The sequence below is a fragment of the Choloepus didactylus genome, chromosome 4 (genome assembly GCF_015220235.1).
Source record: "Choloepus didactylus isolate mChoDid1 chromosome 4, mChoDid1.pri, whole genome shotgun sequence".
Taxonomy (NCBI): Eukaryota; Metazoa; Chordata; class Mammalia; order Pilosa; family Megalonychidae; genus Choloepus; species Choloepus didactylus.
In genome coordinates this window covers 100,469,425-100,491,035 of record NC_051310.1, presented here as the reverse complement: position 1 = coordinate 100,491,035, position 21,611 = coordinate 100,469,425, and the positions used below count along the sequence as shown (strand labels likewise).

Here is a 21,611-nt window from a genome sequence, read left to right as displayed (position 1 = left end):
ATTCCAACTATTCCTGAGTCCCAAAACTCTTTACAGGCTAAAGACTAAACTGTCTTCAGAATTCACCCATTTCTTAAAGAAAACCACTTGGAGTATTGCATTTTCTTCTTCAAATTCTTCAACCTAGCTTGGGAACACACCACCTATACCATTTTGACTATTATAGTTTTGTATTTTCTTTAGCCTTTAAAAAAAAGAAAAGAAAAAGAAAAACTAAATTTAGGACTTCATTGCAGATTAGTGTTTGTCTAGTAAACTTCTGGCACAAGTAAAATAAATGAGTTGTTGTTCTGGACTGAAATCCTTCAAAACCACATTAAAAGAATTGCAAAAAATTGAAAAAAAAAAAAAAAAGCAAAAAGTAAAACAAAACAAAACAAAAAAACCTGAGATCAGTTACTATCTAACATAAGGGTTTTTTTCACCCTATAGGTGAGAAGGTAGGATATATAGGTCTAAGCACCCACGTCAGTGGTTCTCAAAGTGGGGCCCTCAGATCCCTAGGTCCAAACCATTTCACAATAATACTAAGACAATTGCGTTTTCACTGTGTTGACATTTGCACTAATGGTACAAAAACAATGGTAGGTAAAACTTAATAGCATCTTAGCACATTTCAAGGAGTGGCACCAAACTGTACTTAGTTGTCACTGTATTCTTCACCACCATGCATTCAAGGTGCAAAAAAAAAACCCAAAACAAAAACAAGCTAGCTTCCCTTAAGAATGTCCTTGATGAAGCAGTAAGAATTACCTTATTAAATCTCAATCATTATGTACATCTTTTTAATATTGCCTGTGATGATATGGGGAATATACATAAGCACTTCTATAGACTACTTGAGAAAAAGCACTTCTGGCTGAGTTGTGAGCTGAATTAAACCCTCTAATTTATACACCATTTTTACTTGGAAAGACAATGTTAATGCTTATCTTTCTGATGGACATTTTCTCAAAAATGCACGAAGAGTCTGCCTTTTCAAGGAAAACAAAGGACTATATATTGCCAATAATAAAATTCAAGCAAAATTTAGAATTTTGAAAGACTTGTATCTACTGCTGTGAGCTTAACAGCTTCCCCACTCTTCTGATGAAACTGATGTTAATGAATGTGATGTTTTGATATCCTATAATGAAATGCATCAACACTTAGATCTCAGTGAACCAATATGTTCCAGATGACCAATGTATGACATTATAATATCATGCTCCATTCAGAGTACAAGACAGACCAAGTTTTGATGCAGTATCAAATATATATCTATGTATACATACACACACACTCTTTTTTCCAACCAAGTACTGTATGAGGCTAGATTGCAACCCAAACAGCATATAACAACAAACTGAATGCAGAAGCAAATAATAGACCAGACATTAAAGAGATTTGCAAAATATATAAAACTGTGCCACTATTCTCACTAAAGCTTTTTGTTTTAGAAAATTTACTTTAGTTCTTAAAAACGTTATTTGTATTAATATAATAGCTTCATTGTTAATGAATTAATATTTTAAGTATTTGTTTTAATTTCTTATGATAAATATCAATATAATTTACATAAACAAAAGCTCATTGGGGTCCACATTACATTTCTAAGAATGTTATGGAGTCCTGACACCAAAATTTTTGAGAACTGTTGCTCCCTCTTCCTTTTTTTTTTGGCCTAGAATTTCTTCCTTAGGAGAAACATTCCTCTTCACAATTCTATATTAACTCATGTGATTCCATAGAGGCTAGTCTTCCTACCGCCCTCTTTGACCAAACACTCCCAGTAATTAGTTGTCAAAGAGCTAAACCAATCAAATCTGAATATTCCCTGAGGCTTCTGCTGGAAACATCTGGAAAGAGCTCCCTTTTCTGGGAGATCTGGAGTCACAAGAACAATATTGGCCAGCCTGGGACAGCCAGCATTCATCTTATCAAAACACAGAGGGTACATGAAGTCAAATTGCTTTCTAGGGAGTCACAGATATTCATATTTTGTGCCATAATTGTGAAAATGCCCATTTCATTGTATACTTGCTAACATTTTTACAAATCTGATAAAGAAAAACTGGAGAGGGGCGGGGCAAGATGGCAGACTGGTGAGCTGTATGTTTTAGTTACTCCTCCAGGAAAGTAGGTAGAAAGCCAGGAACTGCGTGGACTGGACACCACAGAGCAATCTGACTTTGGGCATACTTCATACAACACTCATGAAAACGTGGAACTGCTGAGATCAGCGAAATCTGTAAGTTTTTGCGGCCAGGGGACCCGCGCCCCTCCCTGCCAGGCTCAGTCCCGTGGGAGGAGGGGCTGTCAGCTACGGGAAGGAGAAGGGAGAACTGCAGTGGCAGCCCTTATCGGAAACTCATTCTACTGATCCAAACTCCAACCATAGATAGACTGAGACCAGGCACCAGAGAATCGGAGAGCAGCCAGCCCAGCAGAGAGGAGACAGGCATAGAGAAAAAAAACAACACGAAAAACTCCAAAATAAAAGCGGAGGATTTTTGGAGTTCTCGCGAACATACAAAGGGGAAGGGCAGAGCTCAGGCCCGAGCTCAGGCCCTGAGGCGCATATGCAAATCCCGAAGAAAAGCTGATCTCTCTGCCCTGTGGACCTTTCCTTAATGGCCCTGGTTGCTTTGTCTCTTAGCATTTCAATAACCCATTAGATCTCTGAGGAGGGCCTTTTTTTTTTTTTTTTTTTTAATCCTTTTTTCTTTTTCTAAAACAATTACTCTAAGAAGCCCAATACAGAAAGCTTCAAAGAGTTGCAATTTGGGCAGGTCAAGTCAAGAGCAGAACTAGGAGAGCTCTGAGACAAAACGCAATAATCCAGTGGCTGAGAAAATTCACTAAACACCACAACTTCCCAAGAAAAGGGGGTTGTCCGCTCACAGCCATCATTCTGGTGGACAGGAAACACTCCTGCCCATCGCCAGCCCCATAGCCCACAACTGCCCCAGACAACCCAGTGTGACGGAAGTGCTTCAAATAACAGGCACACACCACAAAACTGGGCGTGGACATTAGCCTTCCCTGCAACCTCAGCTGATTGTCCCAGAGTTGGGAAGGTGGAGCAGTGTGAATTAACAAAGCCCCATTCAGCCATCATTTGAGCAGACTGGGAGCCTCCCTACACAGCCCAGCAGCCCAGAACTGCCCTGGGGAGACGGCACTCACCTGTGACATAGCACAGTCATCCCTCAACAGAGGACCCGGGGTGCACGGCCTGGAAGAGGGGCCCACTTGCAAGTCTCAGGAGCCATACGCCAATACCAAGGACTTGTGGGTCAGTGGCAGAGACAAACTGTGGCAGGACTGAACTGAAGGATTAGACTATTGCAGCAACTTTAAAACTCTAGGATCACCAGGGAGATTTGATTGTTAGAGCCACCCCCCCTCCCTGACTGCCCAGAAACACACCCCATATACAGGGCAGGCAACACCAACTACACACGCAAGCTTGGTACACCAATTGGACCCCACAAGACTCACTCCCCCACTCACCAAAAAGGCTAAGCAGGGGAGAACTGGCTTGTGGAGAACAGGTGGCTCGTGGACGCCACCTGCTGGTTAGTTAGAGAAAGTGTACTCCACAAAGCTGCAGATCTGATAAATTAGAGATAAGGACTTCAATTGGTCTACAAATCCTAAAAGAACCCTATCAAGTTCAGCAAATGCCAAGAGGCCAAAAACAACAGAAAATTATAAAGCATATGAAAAAACCAGACGATATGGATAACCCAAGCCCAAGCACCCAAATCAAAAGACCAGAAGAGACACAGCACCTAGAGCAGCTACTCAAAGAACTAAAGATGAACAATGAGACCATAGTATGGGAGACAAAGGAAATCAAGAAGACCCTAGAAGAGCATAAAGAAGACATTGCAAGACTAAATAAAAAAATGGATGATCTTATGGAAATTAAAGAAACTGTTGACCAAATTAAAAAGATTCTGGACACTCATAGTACAAGACTAGAGGAAGTTGAACAACGAATCAGTGCCTCGAAGATGAAAGAATGGAAAATGAAAGCATAAAAGAAAGAATGGGGAAAAAAATTGAAAAAATCGAAATGGACCTCAGGGATATGATAGATAATATGAAACGTCCGAATATAAGACTCATTGGTGTCCCAGAAGGGGAAGAAAAGGGTAAAGGTCTAGGAAGAGTATTCAAAGAAATTGCTGGGGAAAACTTCCCAAATCTTCTAAACAACATAAATACACAAATCATAAATGCCCAGCGAACTCCAAATAGAATAAATCCAAATAAACCCGCTCCGAGACATATTCTGATCACACTGTCAAACACAGAAGAGAAGGAGCAAGTTCTGAAAGCAGCAAGAGAAAAGCAATTCACCACATACAAAGGAAACAGCATAAGACTAAGTAGTGACTACTCAGCAGCCACCATGGAGGTGAGAAGGCAGTGGCACGATATATTTAAAATTCTGAGTGAGAAAAATTTCCAGCCAAGAATACTTTATCCAGCAAAGCTCTCCTTCAAATTTGAGGGGGAGCTTAAATTTTTCACAGACAAACAAATGCTGAGAGAATTTGCTAACAAGAGACCTGCCCTACTGGAGATACTAAAGACAGCCCTACAGACAGAGAAACAAAGAAAGGACAGAGAGACTTGGAGAAAGGTTCAGTACTAAAGAGATTCGGTATGGGTACAATAAAGGATATTAATAGACAGAGGGGAAAAATATGACAAACATAAACCAAAGGATAAGATGGCTGATTCAAGAAATGCCTTCACGGTTATAACGTTGAATGTAAATGGATTAAACTCCCCAATTAAAAGATATAGATTCACAGAATGGATCAAAAAAAATGAACCATCAATATGTTGCATACAAGAGACTCATCTTAGACACAGAGACACAAAGAAACTGAAAGTGAAAGGATGGAAAAAATATTTCATGCAAGCTACAGCCAAAAGAAAGCAGGTGTAGCAATATTAATCTCAGATAAAATAGACTTCAAATGCAGGGATGTTTTGAGAGACAAAGAAGGCCACTACATACTAATAAAAGGGGCAATTCAGCAAGAAGAAATAACAATCGTAAATGTCTATGCACCCAATCAAGGTGCCACAAAATACATGAGAGAAACACTGGCAAAACTAAAGGAAGCAATTGATGTTTCCACAATAATTGTGGGAGACTTCAACACATCACTCTCTCCTATAGATAGATCAACCAGAAAGAAGACCAATAAGGAAATTGAAAACCTAAACAATCTGATAAATGAATTAGATTTAACAGACATATACAGGACATTACATCCCAAATCACCAGGAAACACATACTTTTCTAGTGCTCATGGAACTTTCTCCAGAATAGATCATATGCTGGGACATATAACAAGCCTCAATAAATTTAAAAAGATTGAAATTATTCAAAGCACATTCTCTGACCACAATGGAATACAATTAGAAGTCAATAACCATCAGAGACTTCGAAAATTCACAAATACCTGGAGGTTAAACAACACACTCCTAAACAATCAGTGGGTTAAAGAAGAAATAGCAAGAGAAATTGCTAAATATATAGAGACGAATGAAAATGAGAACACAACATACCAAAACCTATGGGATGCAGCAAAAACAGTGCTAAGGGGAAAATTTATAGCACTAAACGCATATATTAAAAAGGAAGAAAGAGCCAAAATCAAAGAACTAATGGATCAACTGAAGAAGCTAGAAAATGAACAGCAAACCAATCCTAAACCAAGTAGAAGAAAAGAAATAACAAGGATTAAAGCAGAAATAAATGACACAGAGAACAAAAAAACAATAGAGAGGATAAATATCACCAAAAGTTGGTTCTTTGAGAAGATCAACAAGATTGACAAGCCCCTAGCTAGACTGACAAAATCAAAAGACAGAAGACCCATATAAACAAAATAATGAATGAAAAAGGTGACATAACTGCAGATCCTGAAGAAATTAAAAAAATTATAAGAGGATACTATGAACAACTGTATGGCAACAAACTGGATAATGTAGAGGAAATGGACAATTTCCTGGAAACATATGAACAACCTAGACTGACCAGAGAAGAAATAGAAGACCTCAACCAACCCATCACAAGCAAAGAGATCCAATCAGTCATCAAAAATCTTCCCACAAATAAATGCCCAGGGCCAGATGGCTTCACAGGGGAATTCTACCAAACTTTCCAGAAAGAACTGACACCAATCTTACTCAAACTCTTTCAAAACATTGAAGAAAATGGAACACTACCTAACTCATTTTATGAAGCTAACATCAATCTAATACCAAAACCAGGCAAAGATGCTACAAAAAAGGAAAACTACCGGCCAATCTCCCTAACGAATATAGATGCAAAAATCCTCAACAAAATACTTGCAAATCGAATCCAAAGACACATTAAAAAAATCATACACCATGACCAAGTGAGGTTCATTCCAGGCATGCAAGGATGGTTCAACATAAGAAAATCAATCAATGTATTGCAACACATTAACAAGTCAAAAGGGAAAAATCAATTGATCATCTCAATAGATGCTGAAAAAGCATTTGACAAAATCCAACATCTGTTTTTGATAAAAACACTTCAAAAGGTAGGAATTGAAGGAAACTTCCTCAACATGATAAAGAGCATATATGAAAAACCCACAGCCAGCATAGTACTCAATGGTGAGAGACTGAAAGCCTTCCCTCTAAGATCAGGAACAAGACAAGGATGCCCGCTGTCACCACTGTTATTCAACATTGTGCTGGAAGTGCTAGCCAGGGCAATCCGGCAAGACAAAGAAATAAAAGGCATCCAAATTGGAAAAGAAGAAGTAAAACTGTCATTGTTTGCAGATGATATGATCTTATATCTAGAAAACCCTGAGAAATCAACGATACACCTACTAGAGCTAATAAACAAATTTAGCAAAGTAGCGGGATACAAGATTAATGCACATAAGTCAGTAATGTTTCTATATGCTAGAAATGAACAAACTGAAGAGACACTCAAGAAAAAGATACCATTTTCAACAGCAACTAAAAAAATCAAGTACCTAGGAATAAACTTAACCAAAGATGTAAAAGACCTATACAAAGAAAACTACATAACTCTACTAAAAGAAATAGAAGGGGACCTTAAAAGATGGAAAAATATTCCATGTTCATGGATAGGAAGACTAAATGTCATTAAGATGTCAATTCCACCCAAACTCATCTACAGATTCAATGCAATCCCAATCAAAATTCCAACAACCTACTTTGCAGACTTGGAAAAGCTAGTTATCAAATTTATTTGGAAAGGGAAGATGCCTCGAATTGCTAAAGACACTCTAAAAAAGAAAAACGAAGTGGGAGGACTTACACTCCCTGACTTTGAAGCTTATTATAAAGCCACAGTTGCCAAAACAGCATGGTACTGGCACAAAGATAGACATATAGATCAATGGAATCGAATTGAGAATTCAGAGATAGACCCTCAGATCTATGGCCGACTGATCTTTGATAAGGCCCCCAAAGTCACTGAACTGAGCCATAATGGTCTTTTCAACAAATGGGGCTGGGAGAGTTGGCTATCCATATCCAAAAGAATGAAAGAGGACCCCTACCTCACCCCCTACACAAAAATTAACTCAAAATGGACCAAAGATCTCAATATAAAAGAAAGTACCTTAAAACTCCTAGAAGATAATGTAGGAAAACATCTTCAAGACCTTGTATTAGGCGGCCACTTCCTAGACTTTACACCCAAAGCACAAGCAACAAAAGAGAAAATAGATAAATGGGAACTCCTCAAGCTTAGAAGTTTCTGCACCTCAAAGGAATTTCTCAAAAAGGTAAAGAGGCAGCCAACTCAATGGGAAAAAATTTTTGGAAACCATGTATCTGACAAAAGACTGATATCTTGCATATATAAAGAAATCCTATAACTCAATGACAATAGTACAGTCGGCCCAATTATAAAATGGGCAAAAGATATGAAAAGACAGTTCTCTGAAGAGGAAATACAAATGGCCAAGAAACACACGAAAAAATGTTCAGCTTCACTAGCTATTAGAGAGATGCAAATTAAGACCACAATGAGATACCATCTAACACCGGTTAGAATGGCTGCCATTAAACAAACAGGAAACTACAAATGCTGGAGGGGATGTGGAGAAATTGGAACTCTTATTCATTGTTGGTGGGACTGTATAATGGTTCAGCCACTCTGGAAGTCAGTCTGGCAGTTCCTTAGAAAACTAGATATAGAGTTACCATTCGATCCAGCGATCGCACTTCTCGGTATATACCCGGAAGATCGGAAAGCAGTGACACGAACAGATATCTGCACGCCAATGTTCATAGCAGCATTATTCACAATTGCCAAGAAATGGAAACAACCCAAATGTCCTTCAACAGATGACTGGATAAATAAAATGTGGTATATACACACGATGGAATACTACGCGGCAGTAAGAAGGAACGATCTCGTGAAACATATGACAACATGGATGAACCTTGAAGACATAATGCTGAGTGAAATAAGCCAGGCACAAAAAGAGAAATATTATATGCTACCACTAATGTGAACTTTGAAAAATGTAAAACAAATGGTTTATAATGTAGAATGTAGGGGAACTAGCAATAGAGAGCAATTAAGGAAGGGGGAACAATAATCCAAGAAGAACAGATAAGCTATTTAACGTTCTGGAGATGCCCAGGAATGACTATGGTCTGTTAATTTCTGATGGATATAGTAGGAGCAAGTTCACAGAAATGTTGCTATATTAGGTAACTTTCTTGGGGTAAAGCAGGAACATGTTGGAAGTTAAGCAGTTATCTTAGGTTAGTTGTCTTTTTCTTACTCCCTTGTTATGGTCTCTTTGAAATGTTCTTTTATTGTATGTTTGTTTTCTTTTTAACTTTTTTTTCATACAGTTGATTAAAAAAAGAAGGGAAAGTTAAAAAAAAAAAAAAAAGAAAAACAAGGAAAAAAAAAAGATGTAGTGCCCCCTTGAGGAGCCTGTGGAGAATGCAGGGGTATTCGCCTACCCCACCTCCATGGTTGCTAACATGACCACAGACATAGGGGACTGGTGGTTTGATGGGTTGAGCCCTCTACCACAGGTTTTACCCTTGGGAAGACGGTTGCTGCAAAGGAGAGGCTAGGCCTCCCTATGGTTGTGTCTAAAAGCCTCCTCCCGAATGCCTCTTTGTTGCTCAGATGTGGCCGTCTCTCTCTGGCTAAGCCAACTTGAAAGGTGAAATCACTGCCCTCCCCCCTACGTGGGATCAGACACCCAGGGGAGTGAATCTCCCTGGCAACGTGGAATATGACTCCCGGGGAGGAATGTAGACCTGGCATCGTGGGATGGAGAACATCTTCTTGACCAAAAGGGGGATGTGAAAGGAAATGAAATAAGCTTCAGTGGCAGAGAGATTCCAAAAGGAGCCGAGAGGTCACTCTGGTGGGCACTCTTATGCACACTTTAGACAACCCTTTTTAGGTCCTAAAGAATTGGGGTAGCTGGTAGTGGATACCTGAAACTATCAAACTACAACCCAGAACCCATGAATCTCGAAGACAGTTGTATAAAAATGTAGCTTATGAGGGGTGACAATGGGATTGGGAAAGCCGTAAGGACCACACTCCACTTTGTCTAGTTTATGGATGGATGAGTAGAAAAATAGGGGAAGGAAACAAACAGACAAAGGTACCCAGTGTTCTTTTTTACTTCAATTGCTCTTTTTCACTCTAATTATTATTCTTGTTATTTTTGTGTGTGTGCTAATGAAGGTGTCAGGGATTGATTTGGGTGATGAATGTACCACTATGTAATGGTACTGTAAACAATCGAAAGTACGATTTGTTTTGTATGACTGCGTGGTATGTGAATATATCTCAATAAAATGAAGATTTAAAAAAAAAAGAAAAAAGAAAAAAAAAAGAAAAGAAAAGAAAAACTGGTGCCTGTAGGTTAGTGTGAAGTAGTGACACACCCCGAAGTAATTTGGACAGAGAATAAAAATATACATGCAGGGCTCCCCCTGAGGAGCTGGGGGATAATACAGAGGTGTTGGGCTTGCTCACCTGGATTGCTGCTGATGTTCTCACAAACATTGAGGACCTGCAGTTTCATGTGCTGAGCTCTCTATCACAGGACTTGCCCTTATGAAGCTTGTTACTGTAAAGAAGAGGCTAGACCCTGCTTATAATTGTGCCTTAGAGTCTCCCCCTGAGTGCCTTTTTGTTGCTCGGATGTGGCCCTCTCTCTCTAACTAAGCCACCTTGGCAGGGGATCTCATTGCCCTCCCCTCTACATGGGACCTGACTCCCAAGGGTGTAAATCTCCCTGGTCACGAGGGATATGACTTCTGGGGATGAATCAGGACCCAACATCATGGGACTGAGAACATCTTCTTGACCAAAAGGGGGATGCAAAATTAAGCAAAATAGTTTCAGTGGCTAAGAGATTCCAAATGGAGTCGAAGCCACTCTGGTGGACATTCTTATGCACTATATAGACAACCCTTTTTAGGTTTTAATACACTGGAATAGCTAGAAGTTAATATCTGAAACTATCAAAATGCAACCCAGTAGGCTTGACTCCTGAAGACGATTGTATAGCAATGTAGCTTACAAGAGGTGACAGTGTGATTGTGAAAGCCTTATGGATCACACTCCCTTTATCCAGTGTATGGATGGATGAGTAGAAAAATGGGGATAAAAAAACAAATGAAAACTGGGTGGGGAAGTGTTTTGGGTGTTCTTCTTTACGTTCATTTTTTATTCTTATTTTCACTTTGTCTGATACAAGGAAAATGTTCAAAAAAGAGATGAATGCACAACTATATGATGGTACTGTGAAAACTGACTGTACACTTTGGATGATTGTATGGTATGTGAATATATCTCAATAAAACTGAATTTAAAAAAAAGAATCTAAAAAAAAAAAAAACTGGTGCCTGGAGGTAAAAAAAAGTTCCGAGGCAGTATAATTTGTTACATCTCCAGAAACCAACTCAGCAATAAAAATTGAAAGCCATCACACTTCTAGGAATGTTTCAAAGGACATTACCTATTTGCACAAGGATTTAGCTCAGCTATTGATGTTCAAAGCATTATTTAATATAGAAAAAAAAAAATAGAAACCACTTATATGTTCAATACCAGGAGACTTTACTGACTATACCATAGTATAGTCATAAAATGTAACACCACAAGATAATTAAAAACACTGGACATGAACCTACAGTATTACTGAATGAAAAAAACAGGTTACAAAACAGGTTTATTAAAAAAAAAGGGGGGGGGGTTCATAGCAGCATTGTTCGCAATAGCCAAAAGGTGACAGCAACCCAAACATCCATCAAAAATGAATGGATAAACAAAATGTGATATAGCGGCATACAACGGAATATTATTTGTCCATAGAAAGGAATGAAGTTCTGATACAAGCTACAATTGGATGAACCTTGAAGACATCATGTTGAGTGAAGTAAGACAGGCACAAAAGGAAAACTATTATGTGAGTTCACCTACATAAAATACCTAGAATAAGCAAATTCATAGAAACTGAAAGTAAATTACAGGTTACCAGGGGCTGGGGAGGTGGAGGGTGGGGAGTTACTGCTTTTGAGTGGAGAATTTCTGTTTGGGGTGATGAAAGTTTTGGAGGTAGATGGTGGTGGTAGCAAAATATTGTAAATATTATTAATGCCACCAAATTGTATACTTGAAAGTGGTTAAAATGGGTAATTTTGTGTTGTATATATGTCAAAAGAAAAATTTTTAAAGGAGTGGCGTACGGAGTATACACAAATATAAGGGAGGAGAAAAAGACCAGATAACCAGAAAGATTTATACCAAAATTTTGGTAACAGTGTCTTCTGGGTGGTAGTAGTATAGGCGACTTTTCCCCTAGTTTTGCTTATCTGTTTCTAAATTTCTTACAATAAGAATATCCTGTTTCCCACATTATAAAATATCCATCACCACCATTACCACCATCACCCCTGGAAACTCAACCTTAACCTTCAGCACAAATGCTGAATCATGTTCAAGGTTTGTTCAGTGTAATATTTTAAAGATAATGTATTTTGAAAGGCATCTAAAATGATGACCAATATTTAAGACTTTGCATTAATATTTTCAATCTCTAATATACTTGAAATTATTTAATTTTTGCAGAGTTAACAACTAAGCTTTGTATCTTCTCTATCTTGAACCGACAGTTTTCTTAATATTCCTCTTTAAAATGATTCATGATAATACCAGTTTTTAAATACTGGATGGTGTTCAAAAATCCCAATATAATCAGGCAGTGTTCCTTCTAATACAGCTTCTAACACAGCTCTTTTTAGCCACAGTTATGACTTAAATAAATATAGAACAATTATCTAAGCTTCTAACTATTCAGGACCTTTGTTTCTCATCCACTCTATTTGTTTCATGATGACTGGAAGGCTTGTAGAATGAAGTTGTCTATGACTTTCATATGTCATATTTTCCCCAGCCTCCAACACTGAAAATCCAGAGCTGACCACCCTGATCTCTACAACATACTTTTACATGGGACCAACCCTACCAATGTGTAATATAAAACCCTTTCCTCGTAAAATAACTCTCATTTATTATCTCAACTAAAAATTGATCTGTTTTTCTTAGTCCCTGAATAACCTATTTTCGGGGGGAATGTATGTTAAAATGAGCAGTCAAATAAATATCCAAATCCTGTTTTACTCAAAAACTGTAAGTAGTATTTAAACTGCTCTTTATTTTAGCACAATTTGTTCATAAAAACACAGAAACTTAAAATATTTTCTATTATAATTCTCAAAAAATCAAGCTATACTTGATAACAGTTTAGTAAGGAAAAGCACTAAAAAAATTGAGCAACCAAACAACTAGATGAGCTCTTGTGACCCCTTCCAAGAGGATCATATCAAAGTACTTATAAAGAATCTTTTAATTCTATACATATTAAATTCTTACTTTAAGCTCTAAAGAGAGCTTATCATTTAAATACCCATTATGTGCATCACTTGTGCTTAAACACTCACAATCTTTCAGGATAGGTATTATCAGATTTATTATTGTACATATGTAAATTAGGCCACATCTCATAGCAAATTTAACTCTATACTCAATAGAGAGTGATATTAAAATGTATATTACCATTTAACGTTCTGGGAATGCCCAGGAATGACTATGGTCTGTTAATTTCTGATGGGTATAGTAGGAACAAGTTTACAGAAATGTTGTTATATTAGGTAACTTTCTTGGGGTAGAGTAGGAACATGTTGGAAGTAAAGTAGTTTTATCTTAGGTTAGTTGTCTTTTTCTTACTCTCTTGTTATGGTCTGTTTGAAATGTTCTTTTATTGTACGTTTTTTTTTAATTTTTTTTATTTTTTATACAGTTGATTTTTAAAAAAAAGTTAATTTAAAAAAAAAAAAACAAGGAAAAAATATGCAGAGCCCCCTTGAGGAGCTGGTGGAGAATGCAGGGGTATTGGGCCGCCCCACCTCGATGGTTGCTAATGTGCTCACAGATACAGGGGACTGGTGGTTTGATGGGTTGAGCCCTCTACCACAGCACTTGCCCTTGGGAAGACTGTTGCTGCAAAGTAGAGGCTAGACCTCCCTATAATTGTGTCTAAGAGCCTCCTCCCGAATGCTTCTTTGTTGCTCAGATGTGGCCCTCTCTCTCTAGCTAAGCCAACTTGAAAGGTGAAATCACTGCCCCCCACCCCCCAACGTGGGATCAGACACCCAGGGGAGTGAATCTCCCTGGCAACGTGGAATATAACTCCCAGGGAGGAAGGCAGACCCGGCATCGTGGGATGGAAAGCATCTTCTTGGCCAAAACGGGGAAGTGAAAGGAAATGAAATAAGTTTCAGTGGCAGAGAGATTCCAAAAGGAGCCAAGAGGTTACTCTGGTGGGCACTCTTACGCACAATATATACAACCTTTTTAGGTTCTAATGAATTGGGGTAGCTGGCGGTGGATACTTGAAACTATCAAACTACAACCCAGAACCCATGAATCTTGAAGTCGATTGCATAAAAGTGTAGCTTATGAGGGGTGACAATGGGATTAGGAAAGCCATATGGACCACACTCCCCTTTGTCTAGTTTATGGATGGATGAGTAGAAAAATGGGGAAAGGAAAAAAACAAACAAACAGACAAAGGCACCCAGTGTTCTTTTTTACTTTAATTGCTTTTTCACTTTAATTATTATTCTTGTTATTTTTGTGTGTGTGGTAATAATGGTGTCAGGGATTGATTTTGGTGATGAATGCACAACTATGTAATGGTACTATGAACAATCAAATGTACGATTTGTTATTTGTATGACTGTATGGTATGTGAATATATCTCAATAAAATGAATTTTAAAAAAAAGGTACATTACCACCACCATAAAGATTAGGGTAAGTGGACAAATTTCACACAAATCACTACCACTGCCACCGCCAACATAAAACTGTCTTAACCTGGGGCAACACAACTCAAGGTTAATCAAACCAACCACTTTGCCTGTAGCTGCTTAAGAAAAGGAGAGTTTTTATCATATACAGAAATAACTTTCTGTATCTATTTTTCTACATAAATTCACTAAAGAGAGAAAGATGTACAGCTCTGTCTCAAGCATCAGCCAGCAAACTGCCTGCCAGAATGCTCAGACTTTGGCATCTTTCCAAACGGTAGGACACAGACATCTCCAGGGATTTCATAACTTTTTGGTAATTGATAAACATACTTTTTGTTGAAGGTTCAGAGGTACAGTAGTTGTAATTCATCCTGAAGACCTGCTGTAGACCCACATTACTTTCACATTTCAGTGTTAGATAAATGTGAGGGTGAAGAATGAAGTAAACTGAAAGAAGTTAATAAGAATTACAGTACTTAATAAAATTATAAATGCTCTGACAACATAATAGAACACACAGTTTGCTTCCTGCTAATCATTTTACAAGTAAACTAAGTATCTAGCATGCCCAGATCCCATAGACTAAACTTGTAAAAGAATACTGCATACATACACTATGATCTAAAAAATGTTTGCGTATTCAAAGACAGGAAGCAAATCAGTTATTCAGAACATTATTTTAAGTGAACTGATGCACGGAAAGCAAAGGCTCTGAGGACTTCACTTGAGGATTTGAACCACCTAAGCTGTAGAATGCACTGGATGGTTTCCTAGGTTCTCAGTCTGCTTTACCTTAATATTTTAAGTCTTTCAGAATGATTTCTCAGAAGAACAGTGTTAAAATCACCTTCAAAAAAGGAACCCCTGCTTTATCAGTCTAACTCTCCAGTAATGCTTTACATTTGGTAGTGACTATTTCAACTATTTAAATCTCATCCCTATCCCTTAACTAGCTGACATTTAATCTAATACTATCCTTTTCCAGGTCTAAGAAAGTGTAACAAAAAAAGAAGAAGAAAGAAGAAGGAGAAGCGGGGGGGAGGGGGGGGGAGAAGAAGAAGAAAAAGAAAAGAAAAGAAAAGAAAAATGGGGATGATGGAAGATAGACAACTACATGGAATTTGACCCTATATTATAAATTGGTCAAATGAAAACAATTCCTTCCAGCCTAAAAGCAACACTTAGTGCTTAATGCAACCAGTTCTGCTATTTCCAAATGATTCATCCAAAAGTTCAATTTGGAAAGGTAATCTGTCCCAGAGGGGGTGACCAAAAAAAAATGACTTAGGGTCCTTAATCAAGTTTCGGACATTATCTCCTTTGTATGACTTTGGCTGGACTACTTTCTATTAAGTCTAAAGACTAGGAAAAAAAAATGAAGAAGTGAATGGCATTGTCTTATTTTCCGTGAAAACTATTACAAAGCACTTCAAAATAAACTGTTTTTCAACTAAAAATGATACTTATCACTTTTACATTTGTAGAGAACATTATTGCCAAAGAGCTTTCCTATACATGTCCTCATGAAGGACACTACTTATTTTATTAAACAGTAAAAGAAGTGATTCGCGTCAAGTCTCAACTACTAAGTAAAAACTAACACCTCTCTCTCTCTCTCCTAGATTCAGAGGTCTAACATTTTTTAATTATTAGTATCTTGCTGTGAAAGGAGAGGAGGGATTCTTGGCAATTATGAATAGAAATTTAATTAGCTAAACAAAAACATGTTCAGCCAAAAGTAGCCTGGCAAATAGCCACTCATGCACAAAGAGTAACGATTTATGCTACAAAAAAAAATAATAATAAAGAATGAGGTTTCATTTATTTACCAGCTCACTTACTTCCTGGGGGAGACTGTTCACTCTAAAACAGTGATTCCATACCAAGAGTTCCCAGATGCCAAGAAGTCCATAAAAGAAGTAGTGGAGTTGCCAGAGAGTTATGTTAAATGTTTATAAAAGGCCTAAAAAAAAGCCATATACTAGCTCCCAATAAAGCTATATAGGTTTTTAAAACAAGCTGCTTTGCCATTAAGTGTGCATAACAATGGGATGTTAGCACTGACTGGCAATTAGGTCTGTTTACTAAAAAACAAAAACTAGTTAAGTTTGTATGACAGACAACCCTTCATATCATTAATTCACAGAAAACAAGTAATGAAAGACTCTTGAAGTTGAAAAATATCGCTCTTTTCATATTTAAGATCAGAACAAATTTATGAAACAGAAAAAAAAATTAGCTCAATCACCTTAGCCTAGAGAGGAAGAAATCGGTTTTGTTGTTGTTACTTCTATCACTACCTTTCGTAGGAAGTCCAATTACAGATTCCCAATGGAGTCCTCGGGGACCTTTAAAATATTTATGAACTACCCATGATACCTTCTTTTTATATATGTATAAAATATATAAAAATATGTATCATGATACCTTCGTGATGTTATCTATGCACTTTTGACAAACTATGGCAGTTTACTTACATAGACGGTTTAAGATTTTTGTTCAAACAGAATATATCTAGAGTGGTGGACATAGAATCAATAGAACATTTACTGAGCATTTACTGAGTGAAAGACAAAAAGCTTAAGTATAGAATACTCTCCCCTCTCACCACTAAAAAAAAAAAAAGCAGTAAAAGACTGAAGAAAAGACATAAGACAGCCAAAACTATTATGACAAAATATAAGAAACATAACCAAAGCAGTATACAGTAAGGCCTACATAAGGTGGGGAAGGCGAAATATCAGCAGGCACTGAATACGATGCAGAAGAGCCTTATGGGATGGTGTGAGACATGGAACAAAAGATTGCAGTGGGGTCAGAAAGGGGATCAGAGGCTCATTCCACATGGGAAAAACAGCTGGTGCAGGGGCCTGGAAAAAAAAGGTGTACAACATATTTAGAGGTTTATTCAGAAACTGCATCCATACATGTAAGGAAACAACCAGTCAGGTATCACTCACTCAAACATTACAGAAACTATATAAAGATGCTCCTTGTGCATGAGGAAGATAGGCTTTGACAGGTAGAAGATTTCAATAAATATTTGAGCTGTTATCTAAAGAGGAAAAGTTACAGAATAGGTTAAACTCGTTTTCTTTGTTTTAAAAGCTACTTTTTTAGAGAATATCAAGCACAAAAGCATTTTGAAATCCAACCCCATTTTTGCCTTGTTCTTTCCCCCTAAGCAAATTATGTCAACATATGCAAGCCATGTAGAGTTTATCAAAACACTCATCCATGTTTAAAGAGTCTGTCTTTTAGAGATACATTCTGAAATATTATCACAAATGAATAAAATAATCAGAGATAGGAGACAGAGAAAATAAGATGGGCCAAAAGCTTTATCATTGTTTGAGGCTGGTTACATGGAGGTTCACTATACTGTTCAACTTTTGTATGTTTGATGTTTTTCCAGAAAAAAATGTTAACATACACTCATATACTTTGTATACAGTAAAGCATCTACTATAATACTCTTCTGATAATGTCTGTCATATTTCACTAGTATCTCAATTTTAATAGTTTCTACTAACAGTACAATTACACTAGTCCGCACCAAATCCTTTTGCTGTCTCTAATTCACTTCTTGCTCTATTTTCTGTGCCACTGCCCAATCCAGATCATCTTAATATCTTTGCAACAGAACTCCTAACAACCTCCATTATGGTTCTCAATGGGGGCACTGCTAGCATTTTAGGTTATACAATTCTTTGTTGTGCCAGACTGCGTGAACATTACAAGACATTTGGCACCCCTGCACTCCTGGCACTGATTGCCAGCACAGCACACTGCACTGGGATAACCAAAAAGCCACAAACACATTCCCTAATGCCACCCACCACGGAAAACAGCTGGTGCAGAGGCCTGGACATCAGACAGGTTTTCCCTACTTACTAGAGTTAACTGTAGTGGCTCCCCACTGCCTTTAATTGAGTCTCCTATCATTCAAGCCAGCCCTACCTTTTGCTGCTCACACCCCAACTTCTACCAGAATAATCAACTTCCAAGCCATTCAGGCCTTTCTCATTATCACCCATTGCATGCTCACTACCACTTCTTGGATTCCATTCCAGGAAAATCTTCCTGTTTACCAGCCTATATCCTCGACTTTCTTCAAATCCCATCTTCCCTTTGAAATTTTGTCTAGCCTCAAGAGCCACCATAACTTTTCACTCCTTTTTAAGCAAACCAGACTTCTCAAGCTTATGTGTCTTTCTGAGTTGAGTTCCCTTTGCCTGAAATGCCCTTCCACTCCCCAAGAGGCCAAGAAAATGTTGGGGAAAAAATGTTATGTTTACACCTACAAACATGATCACAAAGTGAATTTTGGCTCTCCCTCCCAAAATTCTACTTACCTGTCTAAACCACTGTCCAACTCCACTGTCAGCCTCTCCTTCTCTGAACCTCCCCCCACTTCAGTCAAAACCAATTTCTTCTGTAGTTTTTGTAACACTATTCACACACATAATACACCAGTCACACTGGTATATTATATTTAAGAGAAAGTTCATACTCTTTCTTCAAGAAAGCTGAGTTCTGAAATCAGGGACTGCTCTCTGCCCAATTTTGCAACACCAGTGGCTCCAACTAAACAGTTAGATGTTCAATAAGTGTGTTTTAATATTCTCCTCAGTACAGCACTTGATTGTACTGTTTGTTTTTGTTTTTCCAGAAATGCACACCTTCTCCCCTAGATATTCTGGTAATTATCTTAAGGTTTAATAATCATAACTTCAAGGCCCCTGCAAATTCTGACACTGCTGAATACCAAACACTACACACACTTACGGGAAGGAAGAAGTTAGAATGATACCAGGCGTCAGCCCTGTTAAAAGAACATGAAACTACCACTTTGATTCCAAAAACAAAGAGCATATTCTAGTTTGGCCCAATAACCTAAATCAATTTCACAATGAACAGCCTCATCACACATTTTCATAAAGAAACTTATTTAACACTTCAATTATTTTACCAATTGGATCACCCGCGGGTTCCTAATGAACCTTCAGTTAAAGAGTGAGCCTTAAGTCTCTATTCGACGTTGTAACAGAAAATGATCTTTCTAGACAGTATAGGACGCGGATCTCCTTTCACCTATTAATAATTTTAAAGGCTTACACGTAGGAGGGGCTACATGTATGTATAATCACAACAACACCTGCCGCAGTACAATGCGCCTTCCAGAAATATGCGCAGAGCCCGGCCAGGGAAGGGGAGAATTCAAACAGCACTACAGACTGCATTCTAAACTTTTTTTCCTTAAATGAGTCAGTTTCCAATGGTAGCTTTTCGCTTAAACACAAACTCAAAAAAAAAAAAAGAATTGGTTGAATAGGCGGGGACGAGGGAAACCTGACTGGAGTCATACGAGGCATTAAAACTTGAGGGCCTTTTCTCTTCGTTGCCTGGGCTCAAACAGCCAGAGCCCGTCCGCTTCCCGCGGTCATCTGAACAGGCCGGCTGCAGGCGGCCATGGGGAACCCGAGAGGGTTCGGGCCCGCAGCGGTCTCCCACCTCGGGCCGCGGCAACGGGGGCCGAGAGGAGCCAACCGCCCCAGCCCCGCGGAAAACGGCAGAGAAACGCGCCCTCAGCCTCCTCCCACCCAAACTTCCCGCAGCTACTGCCCAGCCAGAGCCAGGCCACTCGCCGGGGGAAGGAGCGGACCCGCCCCGCCCGGAGGGACCTCTCCGGGGCCCAGGGCCCCTTTGTGCGGGGACTCCGGGCGCCTCACTTTGCGCCCTCGGCCCGCCCCGAGGGGCGGCGGCTGGTCGCCTCACCGTGATGTTGCAGTGGAGGGTAAGAGGCGGCGGCGAGTGCAAGCTGCCGGGCGGCGCGGGCGGCGGCGACACCAGGAACTGGCAGTGCAGCTCGTCCAGCTTCCAGCTGACGATGCGAAATCGCTCGTGGTTCTTGTCGAAGATGGACGCCAGGAACTTAAGCTCGGCCTTGAGCCCTGACACGGACATCTTCCCTTCATCTCCGGCGGAAGGGGTACGGGAGGGGAGCCGGACCCGGAGCCGCCGTCACGGCCGCGACCGCCCCGCGGGGCCGGCCCGGGCCGCGCTCTTGCGGCTCCGCCTCTCCCGGCCGCCGCGACCCGCGTCGGATCGGGGCTTGAAAATGGCGGGGAGTGCCGAGGCCTCGTCGACAGCGCCCTTTGTAACCGACTCCACACGCAGGGGGCGGCGGCAGCGGTTCCGCGGCTTAAAAGGGCAACCGCGCCACTGCCCTGGCTACCGCCTAGGAAAGGGCTGCCCCCACCCCGCCCCCATCCCTTCCCCGCCCAGCGCGTGCACGCGGGCCTCGCGGGTGCTAGCGCGCGCGCCCGGCCGCCCCCTCCTCGCCGTGACCCAGCCCCCTCGGCCCGGCTCATCTGCCCAGCTCCGCAACCAGGGTTCCCGAGGCTCGGGGCCAGTTCTCCAACTGGCCCCAGATCCCCGAGAGAAGCAGGAGACCCCTGCGCGTCCCCGCCCCAACCTGGGGTCAGACACGTGCGCGGCTACTGCGTCGGCCACGTCGGCGCGGCACTCGCCGGCCTCTGGGAGAGGGGGTCCTGCGAGTAGCAGAGAATGGGCCACCAATTCACCTGACCCAGGCGCCGCGCAGCTGGGAGACAGCTGGGTGCGGAGCGCGGACAACACTTTGGACCCAAATCGGCACACCCAACTTCATCTCCGCTACTCTCACCCTAGTCCGAGCCACCACTGTCTCTGGCCTGGGTCCCTACCCCTACTAGCAGCTGCTAACCCATATCGCTGCTTCTGCCTTTGCTCCCTAACAGTCCATTTACCGAAGATGATTTGGCTCCGGCTGTCTTCTCCCTCCCACTTCCCCTGGCTTTCCTTCCCGTTGACCGTTACTTCTTTTCACTGTGGCTTGCTTTCTGTCTCTTTTTTTTCTGCCTTAATTTAAACCTTTGCCCTGTTTCCCAGGCTTGAAATAGACCTCTCTACCCGCCATGGAGGCATGACTGGCTCCTTATTTTCATTAAAATTTTAGTTCAAATGTCAACTCAGAAAGGGGCTTCCTGACCACCCAGTCTGAAACAGCCACGCAATCACTCTACATCACATCATCCTATGTTAATTTTTTGCTCAGCACTTATAACTATCTGGTATTTTTTTCATTGACCCTGCCCAACTGGAATATCTTATTCAAAGCTGTATCCCTAGCACCTAGAACAAGACCTGTTATTTAGTAGGTATCCAATGTTACTGAAT

The 21,611-nt window shown here is 40.1% G+C and overlaps 1 protein-coding gene across 4 annotated transcripts in view; it reads right to left on the bottom strand.

The window, feature by feature from the left end:
* Positions 1 to 20,629, bottom strand: part of UBE2Q2 (ubiquitin conjugating enzyme E2 Q2) — a 96,413-nt gene extending 75,784 nt beyond the window's left edge. For 2 of the 4 annotated variants that reach the window (XM_037833307.1, XM_037833310.1), the window contains exon 1: positions 20,169 to 20,626. In XM_037833307.1, coding sequence (XP_037689235.1) covers positions 20,169 to 20,357 — 189 coding nt within the window. In that variant the 5' untranslated portion in view covers positions 20,358 to 20,626. Of the gene's footprint in view, positions 1 to 20,168 lie in introns of all 4 variants that reach the window. The other 2 variants (XM_037833309.1, XM_037833308.1) reach the window with 2 other exon arrangements.
* Between the last annotated feature and the right edge of the window lie 982 nt (positions 20,630 to 21,611).